Raw genomic sequence first — 23,612 nt, forward strand, 5'->3', positions numbered from 1 at the left:
CTAATATTCATATCTGAAGTGAAAGTTTTCCTTGTCAGTCAAATCCTGAAATCCCAGTCGCTCGCGCTCATTCTCATCTAGATTCAATGCGTCTCTTCTCTTGTTTTCTCTTGCCAACAAGAAGTAGAGTGCAGAAGCAGATAAGATTGTAATACAATAACTGCGATAAGTTAGTAACTAGTGCCCAATCCATGTGTATGCCAAAGTTCGTACCAAATAATCAGACCAGTCCAAAGCTCTGGGTAGTGCTGGGACTTTGTTTGAGAGCGAATCAACTGCGGACCAATGATATTGCCAACGCAGTATGCAACAAAGACAGCAGAAGCTGTAAAGCTTCTTTTGGTGTCGCCGGCAACGTTACTTGCCCCAAGTGAGATAATAAGCCCGACTACTGGTCCAAAAAATCCCAGTAGTGAATATCCAACAACTGGAGTGACTGGTTTATGGCCCCAGGTTGATTTCCAAATCATAGCAAAACCTGCGATGACAGGAAGACAGCATATAAGCAAACTTATAATTCGAATATTGCGGTATCGCGAGCATAGCCAGCCGGTAAACACAATTCCAACACCAGACAGACCTCCCAAAGGGAACTGAAAGAGAATACTGTCAAGAGTTGAATAACCGAACGTCGATACAATCAAAGGCCCAAAACCGGATACTGCCCCATTGACAGTGTATCTGTCGACAATGTAAGTGTCCATGCATTCATAATAAATAAATAAAAAAACTCACGCAGAAGCCATTGCCACAGCTACTAGCCATACTTTAATGTCTAGTAGTGCTTCCTTGATCTGATGGAACTTGATTTTTTGGTTATTTAATCCTGTTTGTCCAGCCCGAAGCCTCTCGACAGCCACAATTCGTTCCTCCGCTGTCAGAAACCACGCATTGGCCGGTGAGTTCGGGAGGAAGAAGCACCAGAAACCAAAGAGGAATGTCAAGGTTCCGGCGAAAATAAAGACATATTGCCACGGATGCAGAGACCCCTCTATCTGGGCAAAACCGTAACTAATGGCACCACCTATAATCGTAAACCAACCAGTTCCGGACCACCACCAACTCTGGCGTAGGGCCTGTTCTGACTGGGTGTAGAATCCGCTGACAGTTACCATAAAACAAGTGGGAATGATAGACTCGGTAAAACCTGATATGATTAAAATAGAAACAAAGAATTTTGATTTTTACCTACCCAGAAAGAATCTTTGTGCAAAGAGACCCCGCCAAGTAGTAACTCCTGCAGTGCTTGCACAGATTATAGCCCAGATCATGACCACGGGGCCAAGCACGTATCTTATATTGAAATGTTGCAGAGCGTATGTCATCGGGTAGGACCCAGCCAATTGACCAAAATAAAACAAAGAAGTTGCCCAACTCAACCTGGATGTATCTGTTGTAGATGGGCTGACTGTCGTATTAGTAACGGAGAGGTGAAGATCGGTCGTCATGCCGAAAATAGCTGCATTTCCAAGGAGAGCCTTCATGCAAGATGATCTGTTAGTTAATGTTTGGTGGTCTTGCTATTTTTAACTTTTGAAGAAACTGGAAAAGCTCACTTTGTCATAGTAGACCATTCCGTACCCTATTTCGTATGAGCTTCAGATCAAATTAGGTTATTAGTGGATAAATACCAATCATCATTGCTGGCATGAGAAAAAGATCTATCTTCCTTAGAACTTTTCTCTCAATAACAGGGTCGGTTGGTCTTGCATTCTCTCCAATTTTGTCGAATGCATCAACCAAAACATCGCCTTTCTCCACAAGATCTTGATCAACCCCCGCCGGAGCACTTGAATGAAGGCCTCCCTGTGACATCTCAACTAGTCAACCTGTATCGCAGAATTAACCTGGGTGCGCTGAAAAAAATTCAGGAACCGAAGTTGCCTTGTCGTACAAATTACCCAGGTGTATCATGTACAAACCGAAAAGATCACAAAGTTTTTAACCAGGGCATATATATGCACAAAGTACCAATTAATTTGGATAAGATTCACTGTTAACCAAGCTAGTGGAATATCAATTTTGCGCAAAACTGCTCCAAGATGACAACATTGATGCCGAGACGGAGCTAACTACTCCGGCTTGAGAAGATTTGTAATCAACAGCCTTGCCACTATGGCGAAAGGGAGTCGTAGGCGCGTGAGGATTCAATTCCCAAGATTCCGAATCCTTCAAGCTAATTATTTCAAGGTCGGCAATAAAGTGGGATGATGTTGGTGAGGTCGCCTATTTGAGCGAACGGCATCAAGGCCTATATATGGCATCATAGTAGATTGGGATGAGCAATTATCCATGGACGCTAGATACGCGCAGGATTCTTATGCCTAAGTATAAGTATGCAACCATATAGATCATGGGCTATCAAATGTAGGGTTTGCCCAACTGTCGCAACAATACCTAGGTCCATTCACGGTAGTCTACCTTATACTCTACACGATGACGAGCACAGAAAACTTGGATTATGTTCAGGTACCAGAAACTTCAGAGTGTCTGGATTGGGCGGATCTGAGAACATTGGATCTTTCAAAATTCGATCGTCCAGGAGGTAAACAAGAGCTTGTAGCAGATTTTATAAGAGCGATTGACGACGTTGGTATGTTGCATATATCAGACCTAAAACCTAGTTGCTATCCATTAATTCGTCAAAATGTTGCTAAATGTAAGAATTAGGGTTTTTCTATGTCAAAAACCATGGGATCACCAGGGAGGAGGTTGACACTCAATTCGCTCTTGCAAATTCTGTTCTGCTACTTCCAAATGAAGAAAAGCTAAAGTACCGAGCAGCTCTTGAAGAAGGTGATTACAATGGCTGGAAGCCGGCTGGTACCAGAACTCTCATACCTGGAATCAAAGACAACTTTGAGATCTACAATATCCCAAAGTTTATCCCCGAATATGCAAATAGGAAGCACCCCGAAATTGTCAAGCAAAATCTGCAAGCCATTGAGAAATTTTCAAAGCAGATCCATGATCAAATCGTGCGAAAGCTCTTGATCATCTTTGCCCTTGCACTCGGACTTGAAGACGAGGAATGGTTTGTCGAGAAGCACCGGTATACTGCTGCAAGTGGCGATCATCTTCGTTATATGAAGTACTACGCCAGAAGCGAAGAAGAGAACAAAAAGCTGCAGAATGTTTGGCTTAAAGGGTATTGCTCAATGTTATTTTTTCAAAAAAAAAACTGGAAGTTGTTTCTTGCTAACTATGATTTGTTGATATATAGTTACTCGGACATGGGAAGTCTTACTCTGCTGCAGAGGTCGGCACGGATACATATCCGTAAGATTTTGGATTATTCGTATCCGTAACCGTAGTCGAGAGCTTCTATCCGTAACCGTAACCGTAGAAATTCTACGGTTACGGATACGGATTACGGATATCCGTGATATTATGCCACCGCCTAAATAAATCATACGATACTACGATAGAAACTTATCATCCGAAGTCCCTAATTTGATATCTAAATAGTTATCCATTCATTGATAGAATGAGTCTCCTACCACGCCCTAAACGCGCTCCACGACAGGATTACCTTGTTCTAAATGATGGTAGTGATGAGGAAGCTGATCCTAGTGATCGTATCAAAAAGCAACCATGTTATCACTCCCCATTAGATGAAGATGAAGATGAAGATGAATCTATCTCTCCGAATGATTCAGCGAGTCAACTCCCTGAAACAACCTCTTCTATAGTGTCTACTCCTTTAGACTCTTCTTTGCCCAAGACACCAAAATCCAAAAACCAAGCCCTTTGGAGTCAATTTACAATCCGCAATCTTCCAGGGAAGTTCTGGCATCCTAAACGGGGCAAAGGGCCGTTACAGGACCGAGAGATTGTATGTATTCATTGTGGAGAATGGAAGATCTTGGATTCCCAGAGAGATACATCAACTTCTAATATGAAAACGCATCTGATGAAAAAACATGGATCAATGATATCATCAGTAACTCAGCAAGCATCTATTGTTTCTATGTTTCGGACAAAAACTAGTCAATCTATGTTAGAGGCATTAGAGGAGAATTTGCTTCGATGGATAGTCTTGGAGAATATCCCTTTCACTGCTCTTCAGTCTACAGCATTCCAGCAAATCTTCAGGGTAAGCTCTCTCTCTCTCTCTCTCTCTCTCTCTCTCTCTCTCTCTTACTAACTTTGATTATTCTAGGAATTACTAAATACCCCTCTACCTTTTACGTCTGCTCGCACAGTCTCTCGACGAATCAATATGGAGTTTACTCAGTATCGTGCCTATTTGGTCAGTGAGCTCGCGGAAACATGTTCAACAATTGCTTTTTCTTTAGATATATGGACATCCAAGAATCAAAAAGGTATTTTAGGGGTTATTGGACATTGGATAACCCCTGATTTTGAGTACCGTGAGAGGATTCTTGATTTTATAGAGCTTATTGGAGCACATACTGGAGAGAATATGGCAAGCCAGCTTCAAATATCTCTTCAGGAGCTACAACTTGAGTCCAAGCTACTTACTATTACTGCTGATAATGCAACAAATAATAGTGCCCTAATTAAAGAGCTCTACTTCAATCTTCAAGGGTTAAATCTAGCTACACTATAGTTTCAAGGTGAGATTCTCTTCATCTCTCTCTCTCTCTCTCTCTTTAATTATTTAAACTTACTTAAGATAGGTCTTGATAGCTATATTAGATGCCTGGCGCATATTCTGAATCTCATTGTCCAAAAGATTCTATCAGAGTTGAAATCTGGCGATTATCAATCTTCTTTAGATGCCTGTGGTATCCTAAAGGACCATAAGAGCCTACCAGCTGGGCATTCTGCGCTAGCTCGTGTACGAATCTTAGCCCTTTAGGTATCTGGAAGTCCTTAAAGACAGCAGCAGTGGCAAATCATTTGTCAGACGCATGGATTACCTGATAAGCTCATTCGGTAAGCAAGATTCCTTTCTATCTTTCTTATATATACTTATAGTTCTAGGTATGATATCGAGACACGTTGGAACTCGACATATCTTATGATTCAAGATGCTATCCTTGCTCAAGAGCAGATTAAACATTGGAATAATGTTCAGAATCAGCTGATACCATTTTCAAATGATGATTGGTCTAATCTTCGTGATCTTGCCATGGTTCTTTCAAGATTCTATGAGTTTACCCAACTTATCTCTCAGCGGCAACCTCATATAAATCTAGTAATTCCTATTTACTATGAATTGCATGACCTCCTTATAGAAGCAGCTTCTTTTGAAGGCGACTTTACAGGGCTTAGTCCTGATATCTCTTCTGCTGTCTTGGTTGGAATGCAAAAGTATAGGAAATACTATGATCTTATGGATATGCAAGATGTGAAGGGCTAAAGCTAATCTTGAATTCAGAACTAGCTAGGCACATGCTGTTTACAAAATCCTTGAAGAACGTAAACAATTCGGGGTGGAATCGTGAGGTATGCGGTTGGTGGGTCTAGACATGTTCATTGGGTTGGGTAAACCCATACCCAACCCAACCCAACCCACAATGGGCTGGGTATGGGTCAGAAATTTTACCCAAAACCCATATGGGTTGGGTATGGGTTTGAAGTAAAACCCACACCCAGCCCATAAACCCATCTTTTTGCCAAGACTTTTATTTCACGTGATATTTGTCACCTAGTTAGTACTAGATTAAGGCAAAAATTAGGCACTAAGGCACTAATTACCCTAATTTAGTTTAGGTTGAGGCGAAAATCAGGCATTAAGGCATCAAAAATACCTATATGGGACCCATACCCAACCCATACCCACGTGGGTTGGGTTGGGTATGGGTATGGGTTTACCTTAGTGGGAGGCGTTGCATCTGGCTTAATTCAACTCGTAAGAGGCCCGAATTGGAAATGGCCCAGTCTCTCCGGAGTTCAAAATTGAAGTTTTGCCGGATCGCCGACAAAGAACTCACTTTTATCTTTTGACCAAATTAATCGAGAGAAATCGCATCAAAAGGACTATCTTTTGTGCAAAGGGAGTTTTCATAGTGGATGGAAAAGGGAATGATAGGCGTGATAATATGGAGAGGACTGAGTGGGCACCAATGGCTGAGAAGATGCTATGGCGGGAAGTGGAATCGGCCCGAGAAAGGATTGCTTATCTAAAGGTCCTAGAGTGAGCTAGTCTAACTAGTGTTTATCAGCTTCTAGAACCTATTTATAAACACAGCGAGTTGACGAAATCCCATGCCGAGGGAAATAATTCTAGATCCTATCCCCATTGCATTCCTTATCATTCAAGAGACAAAATACTAGTTCGGATGGTTCTTTTGACGCCATGGCACAACAACCCCGTTCGTATTGACCCAATCCAGCAGACGATCAAAGTTCTTGCATTTGTGGAATGCCTGGAAATCCTCCCTAGCTGGTACATCCGAGCCAGGTTCTGCCTCCTTCTCGTAAAGAAGGTATGGTGTAACATCGGCATTACACATTAAGGCAAGCCTAATTGTCTCAATACAATGGTCCACATGGGCACTTACAATAAGAGACGAACGGTTCTTGAATAGGATGGGGAGGAGATCGTCGGCGTAAGAATCCCGCCAGATGTACTGCCGCAAAACATTGAGGCAGTGAAGATGATGGAACACCTCGATGCCAGCGACGTAGCCTTGGAAAGAGGATGTTGAAGACACATGTACAAATTGCTGGTTGGCGCTGCGATTTAACGACGGAAGGCGCTCGGGTGGAACGACGACACTAGGTAATGTAAATGCTCAAGTCAGTTTATAGATTTCGGAGAAAATATTCGATCATACCATTGACCAACTGTTTCCATTTATCCTCCATCTCCTTTGAGGGAGTTCCCGTGAAGCCAGAATTTTGAGTGGCGAAGATGCTGACCCAGTCGTGCTCCTCATACTCAACTGCTTCAAGCAAAGGTGCTTCGGGGAGATCAACAGGAAGTCATATTAGAATGAGAGAGGGGATGTCCAGTTACGCACACCAGACGCTGAGTTGTGCAGCGCACTCTTTGTCGGACATTTTCCTATCCTTAGCGACTAGTATCATGACTAATCCCGATAAAAACATCAACATGCTGATCAAGTTCCATGCGAGACGAAACCTGTGATCAAATGTGCCCATCTCTTGCAGCTCGGAGATCCCATCACCCTCGTTAAATTCATCCCCTGTGCCCGTCCGAGAGTAACCCCGATTTCTTTTCATTATTGTAAATTGCAATTCAGGAGAATGGAATTTGATCAATATTTCTAGCGACATATAGTCCGGGGGCCGACATATTAATTTATGCGATGAGGTGCGCGAGCCAGCACTGAAGATAATGTAAGATTGTGGAGAAGATAAGTCCTGGTGGAGTGACAGTATGCTTGGAATAGTAAGGAATATCTCTCATGGCGGCAGAAAGTGACTTGTCTAGATAGAGGTGTCAAGTAGCATTGCAAATTTGAGAAATAAATATTTGGTACTTAGTTTGGTTACATTCTAAGGTTGCAAACCCCCGGTAGTTAGGCAGCGCCATTCACATACTAATCCTGATCTAGTGCTAGTTATCTCCCACGAATTACCGATAGTCTCAACACTCAATCTTAGAATAAACCTGGAAACAATTTCAACCTTTCAATTCATGTTGCCGTACGTGTAGTTTATATAAATCGTTGATTCCCTATCTTGATCTTGAATGTCCATTGTATCGATAGACATATAAAAACCGTTCGGATCATATGTCCATCGACATGGCAATATTGTGTGTTGATGATGCCTCCTTTGGCCCTGTCGTTCAGGGTTGTCGGAGTGACTTTGACTTCACCCTCAAGTTCGAAAAGATCATTCTATCGATACTGCCCTCGGCTGTGTTCATTGGAATTTCAGTGCCCAGGATCATCTTCCTCGCTCTTCACGTCAAACTTGTGGATGGTGTCTCGTTCCAATTTATCAAGCTTGTCTGTCCTCCCTTCTTTCATAAACTTCTCAAAACTAATATAACATGAGTTCGGGAAGGTGGCAGCAGCAGTTTACACGATTTTGCAGCTGGCTATCCTCATTCTTAGCTGCTCCCAGTCCTTCGAGCTGCCGTCATTATCAATTACAGCAAATGTGCTCAGCTTTATTGCAGCAATTTTCATATCCATCTTAAGTTTTATGGAGCATTCTCGCTCGCCTCGCCCTTCTATTCTACTCAGTGCGTTTCTCTCATTGACTGTCTTGTTCGATATCGCTCAAGTACGAACGATGTGGCTTTTGTACCATGCCATTCCTGAGATCACATACTTAAGACTGTTCACTGCAGCCATAGCTGTTAAAGCAGTCTTGTTCTTGCTGGAATCACTGCAACGACGCATTTGGCTAAAGTGGGACTGGAGAGAACATAGTCCTGAAGAGACTGCTGGGCTATACGGGCTTGGTAGTTTCCTGTGGCTTGGCCCGCTTTTCAAGTTAGGTTTTCAGAAGGTGTTGAATGTATCCGACCTTTTCCCCATTGACAGCAGTATATCTGTGGAGCGCGTGCAAGCCTCTTTTTCCCAGCATAGCAAGGGCCATAACTTTCAAGACGAAAGACACGGCTTGACCAAAGCCCTTGCTCGCACACTATTCATTCCTTTCTTGCTGCCTGTTGCTCCTCGTATTGTCCTCATAGGATTCACACTTTGCCAGCCGTTTCTTATAGAGGCCATCTTACGATTTCTCGAAGAAACTGACACTCGACTGACTACCAATAAAGGCTATGGATTGATTGGTGCCACCATCCTGGTGTACACAGGAATACCAATCGCCACTGCTCTATATTGGTATTCACATGAACGAGCTTTATTTATGACCCGGGCATGTTTGATTTCGGCAATATATCAACAGACCATTCGAGGGCCTATTTCTGCTTCAGAAGACTCTGCAGCTATTACCCTAATGAGTGCCGATGTTGAACGGGTTCAAATGGGTTTTATGCAACTCCACGAATTCTGGGCAAACCTAGTCCAAATAGCTATCGTCTGCTTTCTGCTTCATCGTCAGCTTGGTGCAGCCTTTGCCGCGCCGCTAGTTGTCGTCTTCGCCTGTATCATCTGCTCGAGTATTCTGATGCGTTTGATAGGCCCAAAACAGGCAGCTTGGATGCAGGCTATTCAGAAGCGAGTTGGACACACAGCAAACATTATTGGAAATATGAAGCATTTAAAAATATCTGGGCTCACCAAGGCTGTTGAAAATAGTACCCAAAGCTTGCGTATTGATGAGTTGAAGGCCGGTGGCAAGTTTCGGGTCTTTCTTGTGTGCTCTATAGGGATCGGATTCACGCCGGTCCTTCTGGGTCCAGTCTTTGCATTTGCACTCACGTCTCGACAACTCAATGCCACATCCATCTTTACCTCACTCTCTTATCTCCAGCTGCTCTTATCTCCACTATCTATGTTATTCCAAATTGCCCCTCATGTGCTTGTGGCGCTCTCATGCCTAACAAGAATACAGCAGTTTATTATGAAAGAGCTAAGAAGTGATACCCGCCAGTTTATCAGGCCTGATAAATCACCTAAAAAAGAGCATGCAACTGAGAAGTCACCATCTGGTGTGGAGATCAGAAACGCAAACTTTGGATGGAAAGAAGGGAGGTTGGCGCTAAGAAATATCAATATCTCTATATCTAAAGGGCTGACGATAGTCATCGGTCCTGTCGCCTCTGGCAAGTCAACTTTGTGCAAAGCATTTTTGGGAGAAACTCCAATTTCCTCTGGCGAAATCTTGATACGTAGCAGGTCTCGCCACGTTGGATACTGCGACCAGCTTCCGTTCCTTCCTAATCAAAGTATCAGGGAAATCATAACAGCATTCTCAACTTTTGATGAGGACCGATATGTGATGTCTCTTAAAGCGACAATGCTATCTGAAGATCTACTTCTTTTTCCGAAGAAAGATAAAACGAAAGTTGGTAGTGATGGCCTTGCCCTGAGTGGTGGACAGAAAAAGCGTATTGCCCTTGCAAGAGCATTATATATGCAATGTGACTTGCTTGTGCTTGATGATGTCCTCGGTGGTTTAGACGCCAAGACCGAAGAGCAAATATTCTATAATGTGTTTGGCCCCTCGGGCTTACTTAAAGGAAGAGAGACGGTTGTTCTTCTTAGCACGCATGCCGTCAAGTACCTTCCATTTGCTGATCATATAGTTGTACTCGGAAGTAATGGCACAGTTGTGGAGCAAGGTCGCTTTCATGAACTTGTCGCAAATCAGCAATATGTCTTTGGTCTTGGCATCCGAGCTGATGTCCACCACATTCCTAGTTCAACAGCCGTTAGACATTCCAAAATCGAGACCGAAGTTCAAATTCAAGCAGAATCACCTCTCTTTAGTGCCAAAAGCGAGGAGTCATCCATGGCTGAACCCCAAATCGGTGCATCAAACAGAGCTATGGGCGACTTGACCGTTTTTTCACACTATGGCCGAAATATCGGTGCTTTCTGGCTGACTGCATTCCTCTTTTTAAGTATAATTTGCGGGTTCCTCTTCAACTTCCCTATGATATGGTTAAGCTATTGGAGCTCAGACTCTTTCAACAGACCCAGATCTCTCTACATTGGTATATATGCCCTCTTCCAAGTCCTGGCCTTGACTGCAATACTAGGAGAGGCACTGATTGGCTTGATATTGATTATTCGCAACTCCGGGTTCCGTCTACATGAGACTGCTTTGCGTACAGTTGTTTCCGCGCCGCTAAGATTCTTTTCTCAAACTGAAACCGGAACCGTGATCAATTTATTCTCCCAAGATATGACACTTCTCGACGGGGAGCTTCCACAGGCCTTAATCAATACATCCTTGCAGACTTGGATTACCATAGGAGGAGCTGCAGTTGCTGCAACGCCATCTCCATATATCATCACTACTTATCCCTTCGTCATCTTGATTCTCTATATGGTTCAGAGATTCTACCTTTGCACGTCCCGTCAAATCCGACTCTTAGACTTGGAGGCCAAGAGTCCGCTCTAGTAAGATCTACACTGGTCAGAGTAATGAAGTCAGTTGCTAATTTTTTTGGGATTTAGTACCCATTTTCTTGATACAATTAAGGGTTTGGCTACTATTAGAGCCTTTGATTGGACGGAAAATTTCATTTCTGCTAATAATGACCTACTCGACACGTCGCAGCGCCCTGCTTATCTACTAAGCATGATACAGCGATGTCTTGCTTTTGTACTTGGCACTGTAGTGGCAGTAATTGCATTGCTAGTAGTTGTTCTTGCTACGCAACTTCGCCCGAGCACTGGCTTTACAGGTGCGAGTATGGTGTCAATCATGAGCCTAGGTAAGACTCTGTCGAGTCTTGTGCAAATGTATACTTTGTTGGAAACTTCAATAGGCGCCGTTTCTCGTTTGAAATCTTTCAGTGAGCAAACTCTTCCAGAAGATCTACCTGGTGAGGATATTCGCCCACCAGCTTTATGGCCAGAGAAAGGCAGAATTGAAGTCCAAAAGATTTCTGCATCATACTGTGGTGCAGAGCTGGCTGCAGATGTGGCAAAATCGGAAAATCTTGCTCTACGGGACCTCACATTCACAATCGAAGCTGGCCAGAAGGTAGCAATTTGCGGAAGAACAGGAAGGTGAGTTTGAAACCTGTATATGACATTCAAACATTGGTACGACTTGATCTAGATACTTATGTTTATTGATAGTGGTAAGTCTTCCATCGTCCTCCTTCTTCTGCGCCTCTTAGATCCACTTTCTATATGTGAAGGCGACTTGATCATCGATGAAGTCTCCCTCCTGAGAATGGATCGCTCTACTTTGCGCGAACGTATAATCGCAGTACCCCAGGATCCAACATTTTTTCCTGATGGCACTTCATTCAAAAAGAACCTCGATCCATTCAACGAAATCGGGGAAGATGAGTGCCAGCAAGTGCTCGAGATGACAGAAATTTGGGCATCTGTGTCTATTCATGGAGGTATTAACGCCGGACTCACTGCCGACGCATTAAGCCAAGGCCAGAAACAGCTATTCAGTCTTGCCAGAGCGGTTTTGCGTCGGCGAGTTCGTTCTCATCTACTGATTGCTGAGGCTGGGGAAAATTACTTGGAGTTAAAATCTTCTTTAAGACAGCCGCAACGTGGTGGTGGTGTCCTAATCCTTGACGAGGTCAGTAGTAGCACAGACCGGGAGACGCAGAAAACCATTCAGAAGATTATATCGCAGGAATTCGAAGGTTACACTGTGATTATGGTTAGTCATCTGCTTGATGTGATCAAAGACTTTGATCAGGTCATGGTTATGGAAGAAGGTGTACTTGTGGAAAAGGGCTCGCCATTGGAATTGATAAATCATGTAGGATCGCGGTTCAAAGGTCTATGGACGGCCGAGCAGGGCAAGCATGGTTGTGACAGTGAAATTATAGCCCCTGACAAAGATAGCCTCTGCTAGGTTGCGGTTTTAGTTGGCATTGGAGATTTAGCCTTAAGTCTTACCAAGGCGCTAAAAGAGAAGGCTAAAAATCAAATTACTCAGATGGAATTTATTGATAAAAGTGAATTTGCAAAACGGGAGAGAAGGATACTAGATTTTCCGAATGCTACGGTAGTCTGCTAGATTGTGGTAGAAGTGTGTAGATTTCCACTCAGGCGACTGCCAGGAGTACCGGATCAGAGAAGGGGAAGAGGAACTACGCATCGTCAACGTGTATAACGAAGGCGGAATATCAATCTAAACGCTTATACTTTCTTGTTTAGTCACTCTCATTTGAATTTTTTTGTGAACACGTCTTCGTTTAAGAGTCTTTGTTTAGTTGTTTTTTTTATTAAAAAGCTTGTATTTTCATGCCTGAAAATTCTTGATTTAACTGTGCTGTCTAGCCGTACTCTATCTAATTTATCAAGAGAGTTAAAACCATATTTAGCTGTTGGAAAGAATATCAGCTGACATACTGTTGGATCCCCTGTATTGACGGTATTGTCACGTCACCTTGTCTCATCTATATCACCGTGTTTCATCCTGACACGCACTACTCATGTATGAGGGGTAGACCTACACATATAAGACTGGGTTGCGACTAGCATACATATAACAAGATAGACAATTAATATACACATGCTACAACAGGTTATGAGCCCTCTTTGCTCACTATGGATAGTGAATCAGGACATCCAAAACTCATTCGAACAAATTATCACTCTTGGAGACTAGACGCCGAGGTCTAACTCACGGGCCTGGGAGCACTAGGCATTGTCGAAGGCACCGAACCTATTCCCGAGATCCCCTCCACAACACGAGCAGCTGAAATCACGAACTATGGTCAGAATGTTAAAGACTACCGGCAAGCTCGAGAAAAGGCAATATAATGGATTTGGAATCATATATATAGCGATTTTCATAGTATTGTCGCTGCTGTACGTCGGGACCCGCGAGATATGTGGCTCGAACTTGAACGGCGACTAGGAGGAAGAAATAACTATAACATCTGGGCTGTACGACAACAACTTGGTAACGAAACGTTCAAAGAAAATGACATAATTCAAACATGGTCCGCTCGTCTTGATACCTACAACCAACGCCTGATCGGAACTGGATCAGAGCTCTCCGAACTAGAGAGAATCGCTAAATTACTTAGCACACTTCCCAAACATTTCGAAATCATAATCTCTCACATCCAACGGATTCCTAGTCTCGACTACCAGACCGCTCTACAGCAGCTTCTCGACTTTGAAAACCAACTACTAGTCGGCGCTGTAAATAGATCTGGAATAGCACTGATCACTCAAAACCGACCTCGGAGACTATTTCAATCGCAACAAGGAAGAGGATACCAATATAGGTCCTCTGAACCACATCATCGAGGGCAACACTTCGACCGACATCGATAGATAATATACTACTATCACTATGGTCATAAAGGTCACACTAAGGCAGACTATCGAAATCTTAAACAACAAGAGGAAGAAGACCAACAAAACAAAATACGGCTATCTCAGATACCACGCGCCACGAACTACTCAGCTGAAGAAGTACAAACTGCTCCAGAAAGTATATCTCAACCGCCACCTAGTCAGATTCGAATTACATAGAAGACGGATTTGCGCATATGGCAATCCACTCTGCATCATCCATAAACGAATGGATACTCGATTCTAGAGCAAGCCATATAATGACCCACACAAAATCGAGCCTTATGTATTTCAAAAGATTTCACCAACCACGCTAGGTCACGATTGGTGATAGGTTATATATGAAAGCACTCGGGAGCGGCATCCTCTATATTCGGATAAACTTGGCTTCTATTGATCTAAAGGAAGTCTGGTGGGTGCCTTACCTTAGCATAAACCTAATATCTGTTCGTTCCTTGGACGATATGGGACTAGAAGTCATCTTTTCTAGTGGCCAATACAAGATACGACGCGACAGAAAGCTTCTTGCTACTATAAGCCAAATTCGGTCGAATCTCTACTAACTCAATTTGCCCACATCTGCATTTAATGCCAAATTCAACAACTACCATCCAATCACAATCTGGCACCAACGGCTTAGACACCTTAATCTCAAAGATGTGTCAATAATCACCAAAATCCGATTACCAAAACAACTATCTCGTTGTGCATCGTGTATGGCTGGAAAGCAGCACGCTATGTTCAACCGAAATCCTTAGGAAAGAGCTACGAAACCATTTGAATTCATCAACTCTGATCTTAGTGGTCTAATGCCTACCTCTCTAGGCGGGTATCGATACTTTCTTGTCTTCATTAACGATTTCACGCAATACACATATACCTACTGTTACGGGATGAATGCAGGAATTCGTACGCTGTAAAGATCCGATTGGTAAACAAGAAGAATTAACTAAGGGGGGGAAATGGGTCCTGGGGACCGGGTGTTCTTATAGCTCGTTCGGCTCCACACAGATGCCAGGAGCGCAGTCTCTCCAGAGACTGAGCATTTCATCGGGTATCAACCCGTTACACCAGCACAGGAGAAGAAAAAGAGTCATACAAGGGTAGTGGAAGTGGAAACCTCTGATGAAGAGACTTCCTCTGACTCGGACGACTCGGGAAAAGAGTAGCTTCTGGCAAAAAGCGCCGCCAGAAGCACAAGAAGGTCTCGGAAGAGATAACTAAAGCCTGGAAGAAGTTCGAGAAGTCGATGGATGGACCCCCCTTTCTAGTGTCTACCTTAATAGATAAAGAATGTTATGCAACTATACTTATAGATACTAGGTGCCTCTCGTACGGACTCATCAACCAGGCTTTCGTCTTAGAAAAAGGCCTTCAGCGTATACCAATTAAATCCCGCAACATTATGGGTGTTGACGGAACTTCACACGACAAGATTAAAGAAGTAGCTGTCATATCCATGGATATAGACGGCCACCATCAGAAGCGTGTTTTCCTCTATGTGATTCCCTATCTAGCATCATACGACATGATACTAGGTCTTCCATGGCTTATATAGCAGGATGTATAACTAGACGCACCACACTCTAGATGCTATATCACTACCTCAGGAACCATGATAAAGAACCGCGCAACAGAACTAGACCGCGACTACGACATAGCACCGGTCTCTATAGCCGCATTCCAGCTGCTGACGAGGAAGAGGAAGCGCAGAAAAACGACCAAAATCTTCGCCGCAAGCATGGCAGACATCAACAAAGCTCTAGCTATAAAGACCACCACAGACCCTTATATAAAGCTGCCAGAGCATTATCACGACTTCTTAGATATGTTCGATCGCTCTAAGGCAGATATACTCCTACCACTACGAGGTACCGGAGTTGATCACTTAATCGATCTGAACCCTATAGATGGGAAAGAGCCGCAAGTTCCCTAGGGCCCCCTCTATAAAATGTCTAGGGACGAACTCCTCGTACTACGCAAGACTCTCACCGAATAGCTCGATAAAGGATTTATTCGTGTTAGTAATTCCCCGGCTACAGCCCTAGTACTATTCGTACGAAAACCAGGAGGAGGACTATGGTTCTGTGTAGACTACCAAGCCTTAAATAAGATCACAAGGAAAGACCGCTACCCACTGCCTCTGATCTACAAGACACTACAGAATATCGGAAAAGCAAAATGGTTCACCAAACTCGATATCATCGCTGCCTTTAATAAGTTACGGATTGCAGAAGGAGATGAATGGAAGACAGTATTCTATATAAGATATAGCCTATTTGAATATCTAGTGACACCATTTAGTATGGCAAATGCACTAAGCACCTTCTAGAGATATATTAACTAGGCTCTTCGTGGATACCTAGACAACTTCTGCTCCGTGTATATAGATAACATCTAGACATGTTCATTGGGTTGGGTAAACCCATACCCAACCCAACCCAACCCACAATGGGCTGGGTATGGGTCAGAAATTTTACCCAAAACCCATATGGGTTGGGTATGGGTTTGAAGTAAAACCCACACCCAGCCCATAAACCCATCTTTTTGCCAAGACTTTTATTTCACGTGATATTTGTCACCTAGTTAGTACTAGATTGAGGCAAAAATTAGGCACTAAGGCACTAATTACCCTAATTTAGTTTAGGTTGAGGCGAAAATCAGGCATTAAGGCATCAAAAATACCCATATGGGTATGGGTTTACCTTATCCCTGATGGGTTGGGTATGGGTATGAATTTTGACCCATACCCAACCCATGCACATGTCTAATGCTTAGCATTGGCCTTTAAAGGCTAATCTTGAGGATTTCACCTCTTCTGTAAGGTTTATGATCATGCGAGCCCTTATATATCGTAATTTACGTTAAGTCGGCTTTAATCACCCACATGCTAAAAGTCGTGCCATTTATGTCCGGCGAGCAATCATCGGCTAAGCTAGAAAGTTTAGGATTATACACAGGCCGCTTTTATTTTACTCCAAACTGTGAATAAGTTCGCTGTTTGCTTCGTTTGGTAAATATAATTCCAAACTAGCCTTTGGAGGGATAACTTGACGCGCCATTCCGCGTTAGTCGTAGAATTTGTGGCCTTGTTTATAAACAGTAGTTTTTAAAGTGAGGGTGGTTATCCAGGTGGTTCGTTTTTCTTTGTTGCTTCTGAACTTGCTCCAATTGTAACAGCGTGGCCGACAATACTCCGGAACTTGCTTTATAGGGTTGTTATATAAATGGAGCTTGCGCATGATCTTTTGGCTCAAATGGAATGGTACGGTAAGCGTAAGTATCAATCGTTACACCAATCGAGCATCTGTACAGTAAAATAGTTTATCCCCTTTTTGCCTTAGAATACCTGACCTACTCTACGTTGTTATTCACAATCCTCTAATATAATCAACCTTGTGTATAGCTAGGTCTTCTGGGAGAGAAAAGGGAACCTGCACAGAAGGGGTTTACCCGCTCCAAAATCACGTGTACTTTTCTAGTCCATTGTTTTCCTCATGATCGATGTTTTCTTGCATAGTCCGTGAATTATGGCGAAGTGCAAGCTCCAAAATAAACGTGACTTGATGTATCAGCATTGGTAGTGAATAGATCATAGATCAAATAAAAATCTAGGTTGTAGCTTTCCTAACTACTGCTCTGATTTAGAATTATCAGCCATAGCAAGTATTCAATGAAAGTGGCCATTTTACATGGATTTTGACTTAACCACTTGTAGACGAGACCTTGCATCAGAGAGTAAGTAGATCGTAGTATTTTAATTAATTTTGTACTGTAAACCTGGTATTATTCAGTCATCGAAAAAAGTTTTTATACCGCCACAGATACCTTGCATAGCCACAAATAGAGTATACAGGCGGCGGGGTGGCAGGTTCGACCCCGCCACCCCGCCGCCTGTATACTCCCACAAATATTTGTATTGAAATGTTTCCATACCAGTATCACTCTAGCGAGGATTCTTCAAATCAATATATGTTGGTTGCACCGATTGAATTGGGTCTGAGCATATCTAGCCACCTAAGTGTTGCACCTAGGTATTGTTTAAATGACTGTTTATGTTAAGGGATTTTCATGTAGTTATTGTTGCGACAGCCGAGAAACAAGGCCATCAACAGACGGAAAGTATTTCGGCCGAAAAAGCTTCTGCCGAGACAGCGACTCCGGAACTGGATTAGTATATCACGGCATCCTTGAACGATATGCATTTATCGCAAACGACACCCTTGAGCGATGTGCATTCGCGACAGTAATGTCCCGTCTTCACCGTCTCTTCTGTCTCGGACGAATGTTGACATTCGTCCAGGGCAGAGGGGCACCCATATACTATAAGTAGCTAGTTCTTTCATCAATGAAAAGGCAGACTTCACAACAACCACAATATTCAGTACTGTAGAGACCACTACACTTGGTGGTTTGTCTACGGTGTTGAGTAGTGGTTTGTTGAAGCTCACCAACTCCTTTCTACTGCAGTAAACTCCAATTCCCTTTTACTGTAGTAAGAACTCGAGCACTGTTCTCAGTAACGAGCGACAGTTATACCACTATACCCTTTGAATAACATTCTCCAATCCCTATTTTCAATCACACTACACTTTTCTTGTTACTTCACAGAGATTCTTTCTTGAACCCTCTTTTAAAACATGCTATGCCTATTACAGCTATTTTATGTGGGCTAGATCTTTACCCAATTCTCCGTTTAACCACCCCGTTTAACCACCCACACATCTATCAACATTTAGTCAATTACCCTCATTCGATCATCTGAATTTTATGGCGATGGCTCACCAATCATATTTAAACCATTGCCGCCAGGATTCTTGGAATTTTACAACGTTTCTCTTACTTTAAACCTGTCGGTTGACTAGGTTATTACCGAAGCAGACAGCTATTGATATCGTTTCTGTACGTATATAATAGGTGTATGCATATTGGGTAAAAGTGAAGTGTCATTCTAAAATGCTCAGATGAAGGAAGATATAGTAGCTGCCATGCCAAGATCACATGATCTTGGTATGTCAGCTGATATTCGTTCCAACAAAACCCTTATCTATTTCTTCCTCCATGACTTTTTGGCTTTCCCCACCTGTTACTATGTATTGTTATTTTGTACATTTATTGTGTCATAGATTATTCGCCATATGTTGTTACGTGGTGATATTAAATAAGAATCAACGGCAGCACTGTATAACAATTACCTGAGAGTAGAACATAAATAAATGAATTGCAAGGTTGGTGAATGTTGATCATATTATTGCTTTATCTGATATAAAATGGTTAAAAATAAAAAAAGGTTATGACCACTTATACTGGTCAAATGTCTATATTAGCCCATTCGAGGGAATTCTGATTCGACAATCAGAGCGAATCCCCCATGACGGGTTGAAAAGTCAGGCCACCAACACTCAAATTCAACGAAAGGATTTAGGGACTGGAGTGGCAATCCATTTAATGTTATGAAAGCTTTGGCAAGGTGGACGGGGAATCCAACCTCCTCTCCACAGCACTTTCCCGAGATCTATAATGTCTTATTCTTCCAAATTGAATTTTTTTATAACTTCAACATATAAGAGCAGAGCCCTACGTGTCCTGTCACAAAGATAGTTGTCTTCTACTCATCTCATAGATATAATGGCTATCTCAAGCAACGAAAAGCGTGCATTAGAGAGGAAAAAATGCCGAGAAGCTTTAGCGGCGCATATCCGTAAGTCCCTAGTATGATTCAATTCCTCGGGGAAAACTGACAATCACCAGATTCGCGACTTGGTCTCGTTGTCACTCCTAATCAGATCCGTCTCTAACCCCGGGCTGAGGACGGATACGCCTGGTCTGTCACCGAACCTAACAAGCATCTGTTGCAATCGAGTCTCAGCGGTGGGAACATCCGCCTATACCGGTCTATATGTGAGGAACTCGGTCGGTCACTTAAGGCTGTAACACCAGAGACATTACAAACTTCCCCTTCGGATCATAAAAGCAGTGCAGAGGAGGTGAGAGAAAAAGATCCTGAGGTCCTTGCTAATGCTAATGAGTCAAAAACAGCCCCAATATGGGGATGAGAGGGGAAATGTATCATTTACAACTCAGATCCGCGATTTAGAATCTATAAATTGCGATTTGGGGGTTGAGCTTGATCAGACTCGAAGCCATCTAGAGAGGTCACTAAGCGAGAGCCATAATTTAAAAATCGAAATTACTCGGCTTCAGACTCAGCTCTAGGCCAGTAGCTCCCATGAAAGAGGCCTTGAGGCTGAGTTGAATTGTATGAGAGCAGTAGTAACTGAAGCGGTACAGGTTTTATCACGAATTGGAAGTGAGTCAGATCAAGATATAGTGATAGTTTAAGTAGACTAGAAGGGAGTAGTTGATCCATGGATCTACCTCTATATATAGTACAAGACCCGAAATGACTTAATAAGCTAACTACTGTATGAAATTGATCACATGTATCTGAAGAACTAAGGACATTAGCACCGTACCTCACCCTCTACATTCTTTTTCAAACATTCCTATTCAAGATACAGGGCTACCATCCTACTTTAATGATGTTTTTACTATTTAGAGAGGCGGTGAATAGTGGTGAATGTCACAAGCCTATACTCTAAAGCGAAGGGAATGGAGGAGAGTAATCGTTGCTGAAATTCTAAGTTGGGGAGAAAGAAAACAGAAGGCGGGAACGAGACTAAAGTAATGGGCTGCAGGCAGATAAGTTCACCTCACCTTATTGGTCTTGGATCTCGATCCTAACTAAAATCCTTTAAACCGTGATATCTCGCCATATCTCTCACCTGGTATCGCAATCGTGATAGTGAAAGTTAGTCTGTCATATAGTTGTGGGTCAGGCGGGTAGAACTGGGGAAACAATGAATAAACATCGCCAAGGCAGACTAAATGTCCTAGGAAGCTCATAAGAGTTCCCGGGAGCGAGCTTATTGTCCCTGGGATGCCATGATAATATCTCGGGAATGGCCTTATGGACTCTAGGAGCCTAACGTCCCCTAGGAACCGATTGCCAGGACCTAGGAACTATGTTACTTAAAACTACGGAAGACACAAGATAAAGTTATCCCATCCAGTCTTTCCACGTGGTATCCATCCTTTCCGTTAAAGCCTAATCCTTTTACTACATCCAGATTCACCGACATGCACTAAATGATAAGATTGGAAGTCTGACAGATTATATAGATGATAGAGCAGCTTACAAGTAACTGTGATAATGAATTTCTCCTAGAAGAGTCTATTAAGCTCCTGGGAACGACATTATTACTTTCTAGAGGCTTTCAGGCGGGATGATAAAGCGAAAATCCCGGGGCTAGCCTGGTGGATTCTAGGAGTACCCACCAAGGTACTGAAGTGAATTTCCCCTCGATCAATGCTATAGTTTCCGTGTACATTAGTTTATTGGGCCAGCATTAATTCCTCCTTATCTCACATATCCATCAAGCGGAGGTGTGTGATCATTGACTGACTATAAAGTCGGTTTGCAGCCCGTAGTCTGGTTCTCTAAACATCTCTTCCCTTGATTTACTCTATACCTACTTCATCACCCTCTTTTACTTCTATTGTGCCATTATCATTCAAGATTGCGTTCACGATGAATCGTTTGCTTTTATGGAATCCTTCATCAATCTGCGAGCTAGAACCTGGTCCCCGCGGAGAAGGAAATAAATGCTGTGGAGTTATAAATGCAGGAATATCGTGCAAAAATTTTATAAAGCAGAAAAAGTTGAAGGAGGGTCGTCAAAAGCTACACGCTTTGGCTGAGAGACCTTTTAGTCTCTCCAACCTCCAACCTATATTACGCGATATTGCAAGTGAATTTCTCTGCACGAGATGGCACCGGCAGCGCCAGGCCGATCAAGTCAGTCAAAAGTGGTATCAGGCGGCAGTCCGGAACCAGCTCAATGCACGCACATCTCAGAGTTTATCGCCCTCGACTCTTAGGGCAGAAGGCCACCCTTTACGACAGTTCACAGCCACACAAAATATTGGGATGGGAAGAATTCGGCAATCCGCAACCAGCGAGGAGCTCGCTGACCAGGTTCAAATTCCCGACCTTGAACGTCTTTCTTTCGTCTACCCTACTCCTGTATCAGCGCCATCCCGGAGCTCTGTTCGATCAGTTGATGGCAATATGCTTCGGGAGAATCGAGTACCCTGGCAGGTGTCATAGAATGCTCTAGCCACTCTTTCCATCCTGAATGACTATGGTGGCCCGCATACCTTGGAGCTTAAAAGCTTTAGCGAGGGACTTTTCAGCCAGGCTTCTGAAACTGAAGGCGTAGAATGCTGCATCTGCTTATGCGAAAACCAGGTAGAGCCTGTCACCTTGAAATGTGGCAACTGCTCTTGCACTGTCCACTTGGACTGCATGGAAACATGGTTCCAGTCACGTCAGCCTGGGGAATATACTTCCTGCATACAATGGTAAGCGCATAACCTTCTGGATACTTTTGTTGTTTAAATCGTTGTCGCTAATACCGCCAAAGCCGCTACGAAGGAGCTTACGATGCCAAGTTCCGATCTTTGAACCGCAGTTTGCCTGCTAATGAGGAGAGGCTACAAGAGATCTCATCAGGAGGTGACTCAGATATTTCATCCGGCCGGGCCCACGCTCAACTGGAGAACAATCAGGAAGTCTCTTCTGTTATAGCATTTACTACGGCCCCTCGCCCAATAACAAGGATCCCTCCACGTCGATCTCCACATCTATCAGCTCGACTATAGCCTCCCCGCCGTTCAGCGCGTCTAGCCCTTTGAGCAATCATCAGCATTTGCCACGGCCCCTTACTCAAGAACAAGGAACCCTCCACGTCGATCACCTCGACTAGCCCGTTGAACAATCATCAGCGGCCATATTATATCGTTTATATAGGAGTCGAAAACAGGGTTTCCTATAGTGACTAATAATTTTTCTCTCTGCCCGAATCCAAAACCGCTTTATCCTAATCCGTAGTTGACTTAGCCGTAGATCTTCTTTTCCTAAGAATAGATAGATCTCCGGGTTTCTAAAACGGTTAGATGACGGATAAAAATTTCTTTTGCTGTAGTTTTTATGTGGGATCATCTACCCCAGGATACTATAGTGAATTTCTACATGGAAAATATGGAATGACAGCCATCTAAGCGCTCGGCAAGTAGAGGTAGTGTCTGCATTGAAACTGTTTCTGTCGCCAAAGACTTTCAATCATTCGTTATCCTATATCCAAAAGTGTAGTCCATGACTGACTTGATACGCAACCTTTCTTGCCCCTAGCCCTGTAGTAAGATGCTTCAATACTAAGCTAGATCAACGTTTCAGTGATTGAAAGGCTAGCTCTGTGGTTAGTGGTTCGGTAACTGAGAAATCGGATACATTCAATAATTGGCCACTTAATAGTCGACCAATATGCGTCCTTCCAATCTCTTGGCAGTCTTTCCTGATCTGCGACATGAGCATTGCGAGGAACTTGAGCGGGCTTTCACGGAAAGTCGATTTTGCCCCCGCGCTGCCTTGCTTGATGAAACCATCCGCTGCAACAACAAGACCTTCAGGGGTTTTCGTGGACGCCACACCAAGAAATTCGCAAAGATTCTTGTAATCGACATATGATTCAAGATATAGTTGCCCAGAAAAGAGATTGAGTTGCGTTCGAAGAACATCGGGGACTCCTATATGGCGAGCATTTTCAGGCACATTATATAACATGAGATGATCCAACGGGGAGAAGCCTCGGTTTTGACGCGGCCCGTACGTGTGCAGGGTAACAAAATCCGATTTCCGTATCGCTGAAATCAGACAGTTGGCCTCCATAAGGGCTG

The 23,612-nt window shown here is 43.3% G+C and overlaps 7 protein-coding genes across 7 annotated transcripts; 4 read left to right on the forward strand and 3 right to left on the reverse strand.

The window, feature by feature from the left end:
* On the reverse strand, positions 1 to 1,815 carry N7495_004935 (putative MFS transporter; the record flags this gene model as incomplete). The annotated part of the gene is made up of 7 exons (XM_057207586.1): positions 1 to 160; positions 214 to 593; positions 631 to 681; positions 768 to 1,147; positions 1,193 to 1,520; positions 1,557 to 1,582; positions 1,632 to 1,815. 7 exons carry the CDS (start codon positions 1,813 to 1,815, stop codon positions 1 to 3), a joined length of 1,509 nt encoding a protein of 502 aa, XP_057061360.1.
* Positions 1,816 to 2,436: 621 nt separating this feature from the next.
* Positions 2,437 to 3,145, forward strand: N7495_004936 (1-aminocyclopropane-1-carboxylate oxidase; the record flags this gene model as incomplete). The annotated part of the gene is made up of 3 exons (XM_057207587.1): positions 2,437 to 2,593; positions 2,671 to 3,052; positions 3,112 to 3,145. 3 exons carry the CDS (start codon positions 2,437 to 2,439, stop codon positions 3,143 to 3,145), a joined length of 573 nt encoding a protein of 190 aa, XP_057061361.1.
* A 3,097-nt stretch (positions 3,146 to 6,242) lies between these two features.
* Positions 6,243 to 6,975, reverse strand: N7495_004937 (oxidase ustYa family protein; the record flags this gene model as incomplete). The annotated part of the gene is made up of 3 exons (XM_057207588.1): positions 6,243 to 6,690; positions 6,761 to 6,875; positions 6,936 to 6,975. The coding sequence occupies 3 exons, from the start codon at positions 6,973 to 6,975 to the stop codon at positions 6,243 to 6,245; spliced, it is 603 nt and encodes a 200-aa protein (XP_057061362.1).
* Positions 6,976 to 7,685: 710 nt separating this feature from the next.
* Positions 7,686 to 12,357, forward strand: N7495_004938 (uncharacterized protein; the record flags this gene model as incomplete). The annotated part of the gene is made up of 4 exons (XM_057207589.1): positions 7,686 to 7,892; positions 7,942 to 10,925; positions 10,983 to 11,540; positions 11,613 to 12,357. 4 exons carry the CDS (start codon positions 7,686 to 7,688, stop codon positions 12,355 to 12,357), a joined length of 4,494 nt encoding a protein of 1,497 aa, XP_057061363.1.
* Positions 12,358 to 19,442: 7,085 nt separating this feature from the next.
* N7495_004939 (uncharacterized protein) lies at positions 19,443 to 20,030 on the forward strand (the record flags this gene model as incomplete). Its single annotated transcript, XM_057207590.1, has 3 exons — positions 19,443 to 19,526; positions 19,625 to 19,822; positions 19,854 to 20,030. 3 exons carry the CDS (start codon positions 19,443 to 19,445, stop codon positions 20,028 to 20,030), a joined length of 459 nt encoding a protein of 152 aa, XP_057061364.1.
* Positions 20,031 to 21,405: 1,375 nt separating this feature from the next.
* N7495_004940 (uncharacterized protein) lies at positions 21,406 to 21,984 on the forward strand (the record flags this gene model as incomplete). The annotated part of the gene is made up of 1 exon (XM_057207591.1): positions 21,406 to 21,984. One exon carries the CDS (start codon positions 21,406 to 21,408, stop codon positions 21,982 to 21,984), a length of 579 nt encoding a protein of 192 aa, XP_057061365.1.
* Positions 21,985 to 23,100: 1,116 nt separating this feature from the next.
* N7495_004941 (uncharacterized protein) lies at positions 23,101 to 23,604 on the reverse strand (the record flags this gene model as incomplete). Its single annotated transcript, XM_057207592.1, has 1 exon — positions 23,101 to 23,604. The coding sequence occupies one exon, from the start codon at positions 23,602 to 23,604 to the stop codon at positions 23,101 to 23,103; it is 504 nt and encodes a 167-aa protein (XP_057061366.1).
* Between the last annotated feature and the right edge of the window lie 8 nt (positions 23,605 to 23,612).

The sequence above is a fragment of the Penicillium taxi genome (genome assembly GCF_028828555.1).
Source record: "Penicillium taxi strain IBT 34144 chromosome Unknown utg000004l_segment0_segment0, whole genome shotgun sequence".
NCBI classification, from domain to species: Eukaryota; Fungi; Ascomycota; class Eurotiomycetes; order Eurotiales; family Aspergillaceae; genus Penicillium; species Penicillium taxi.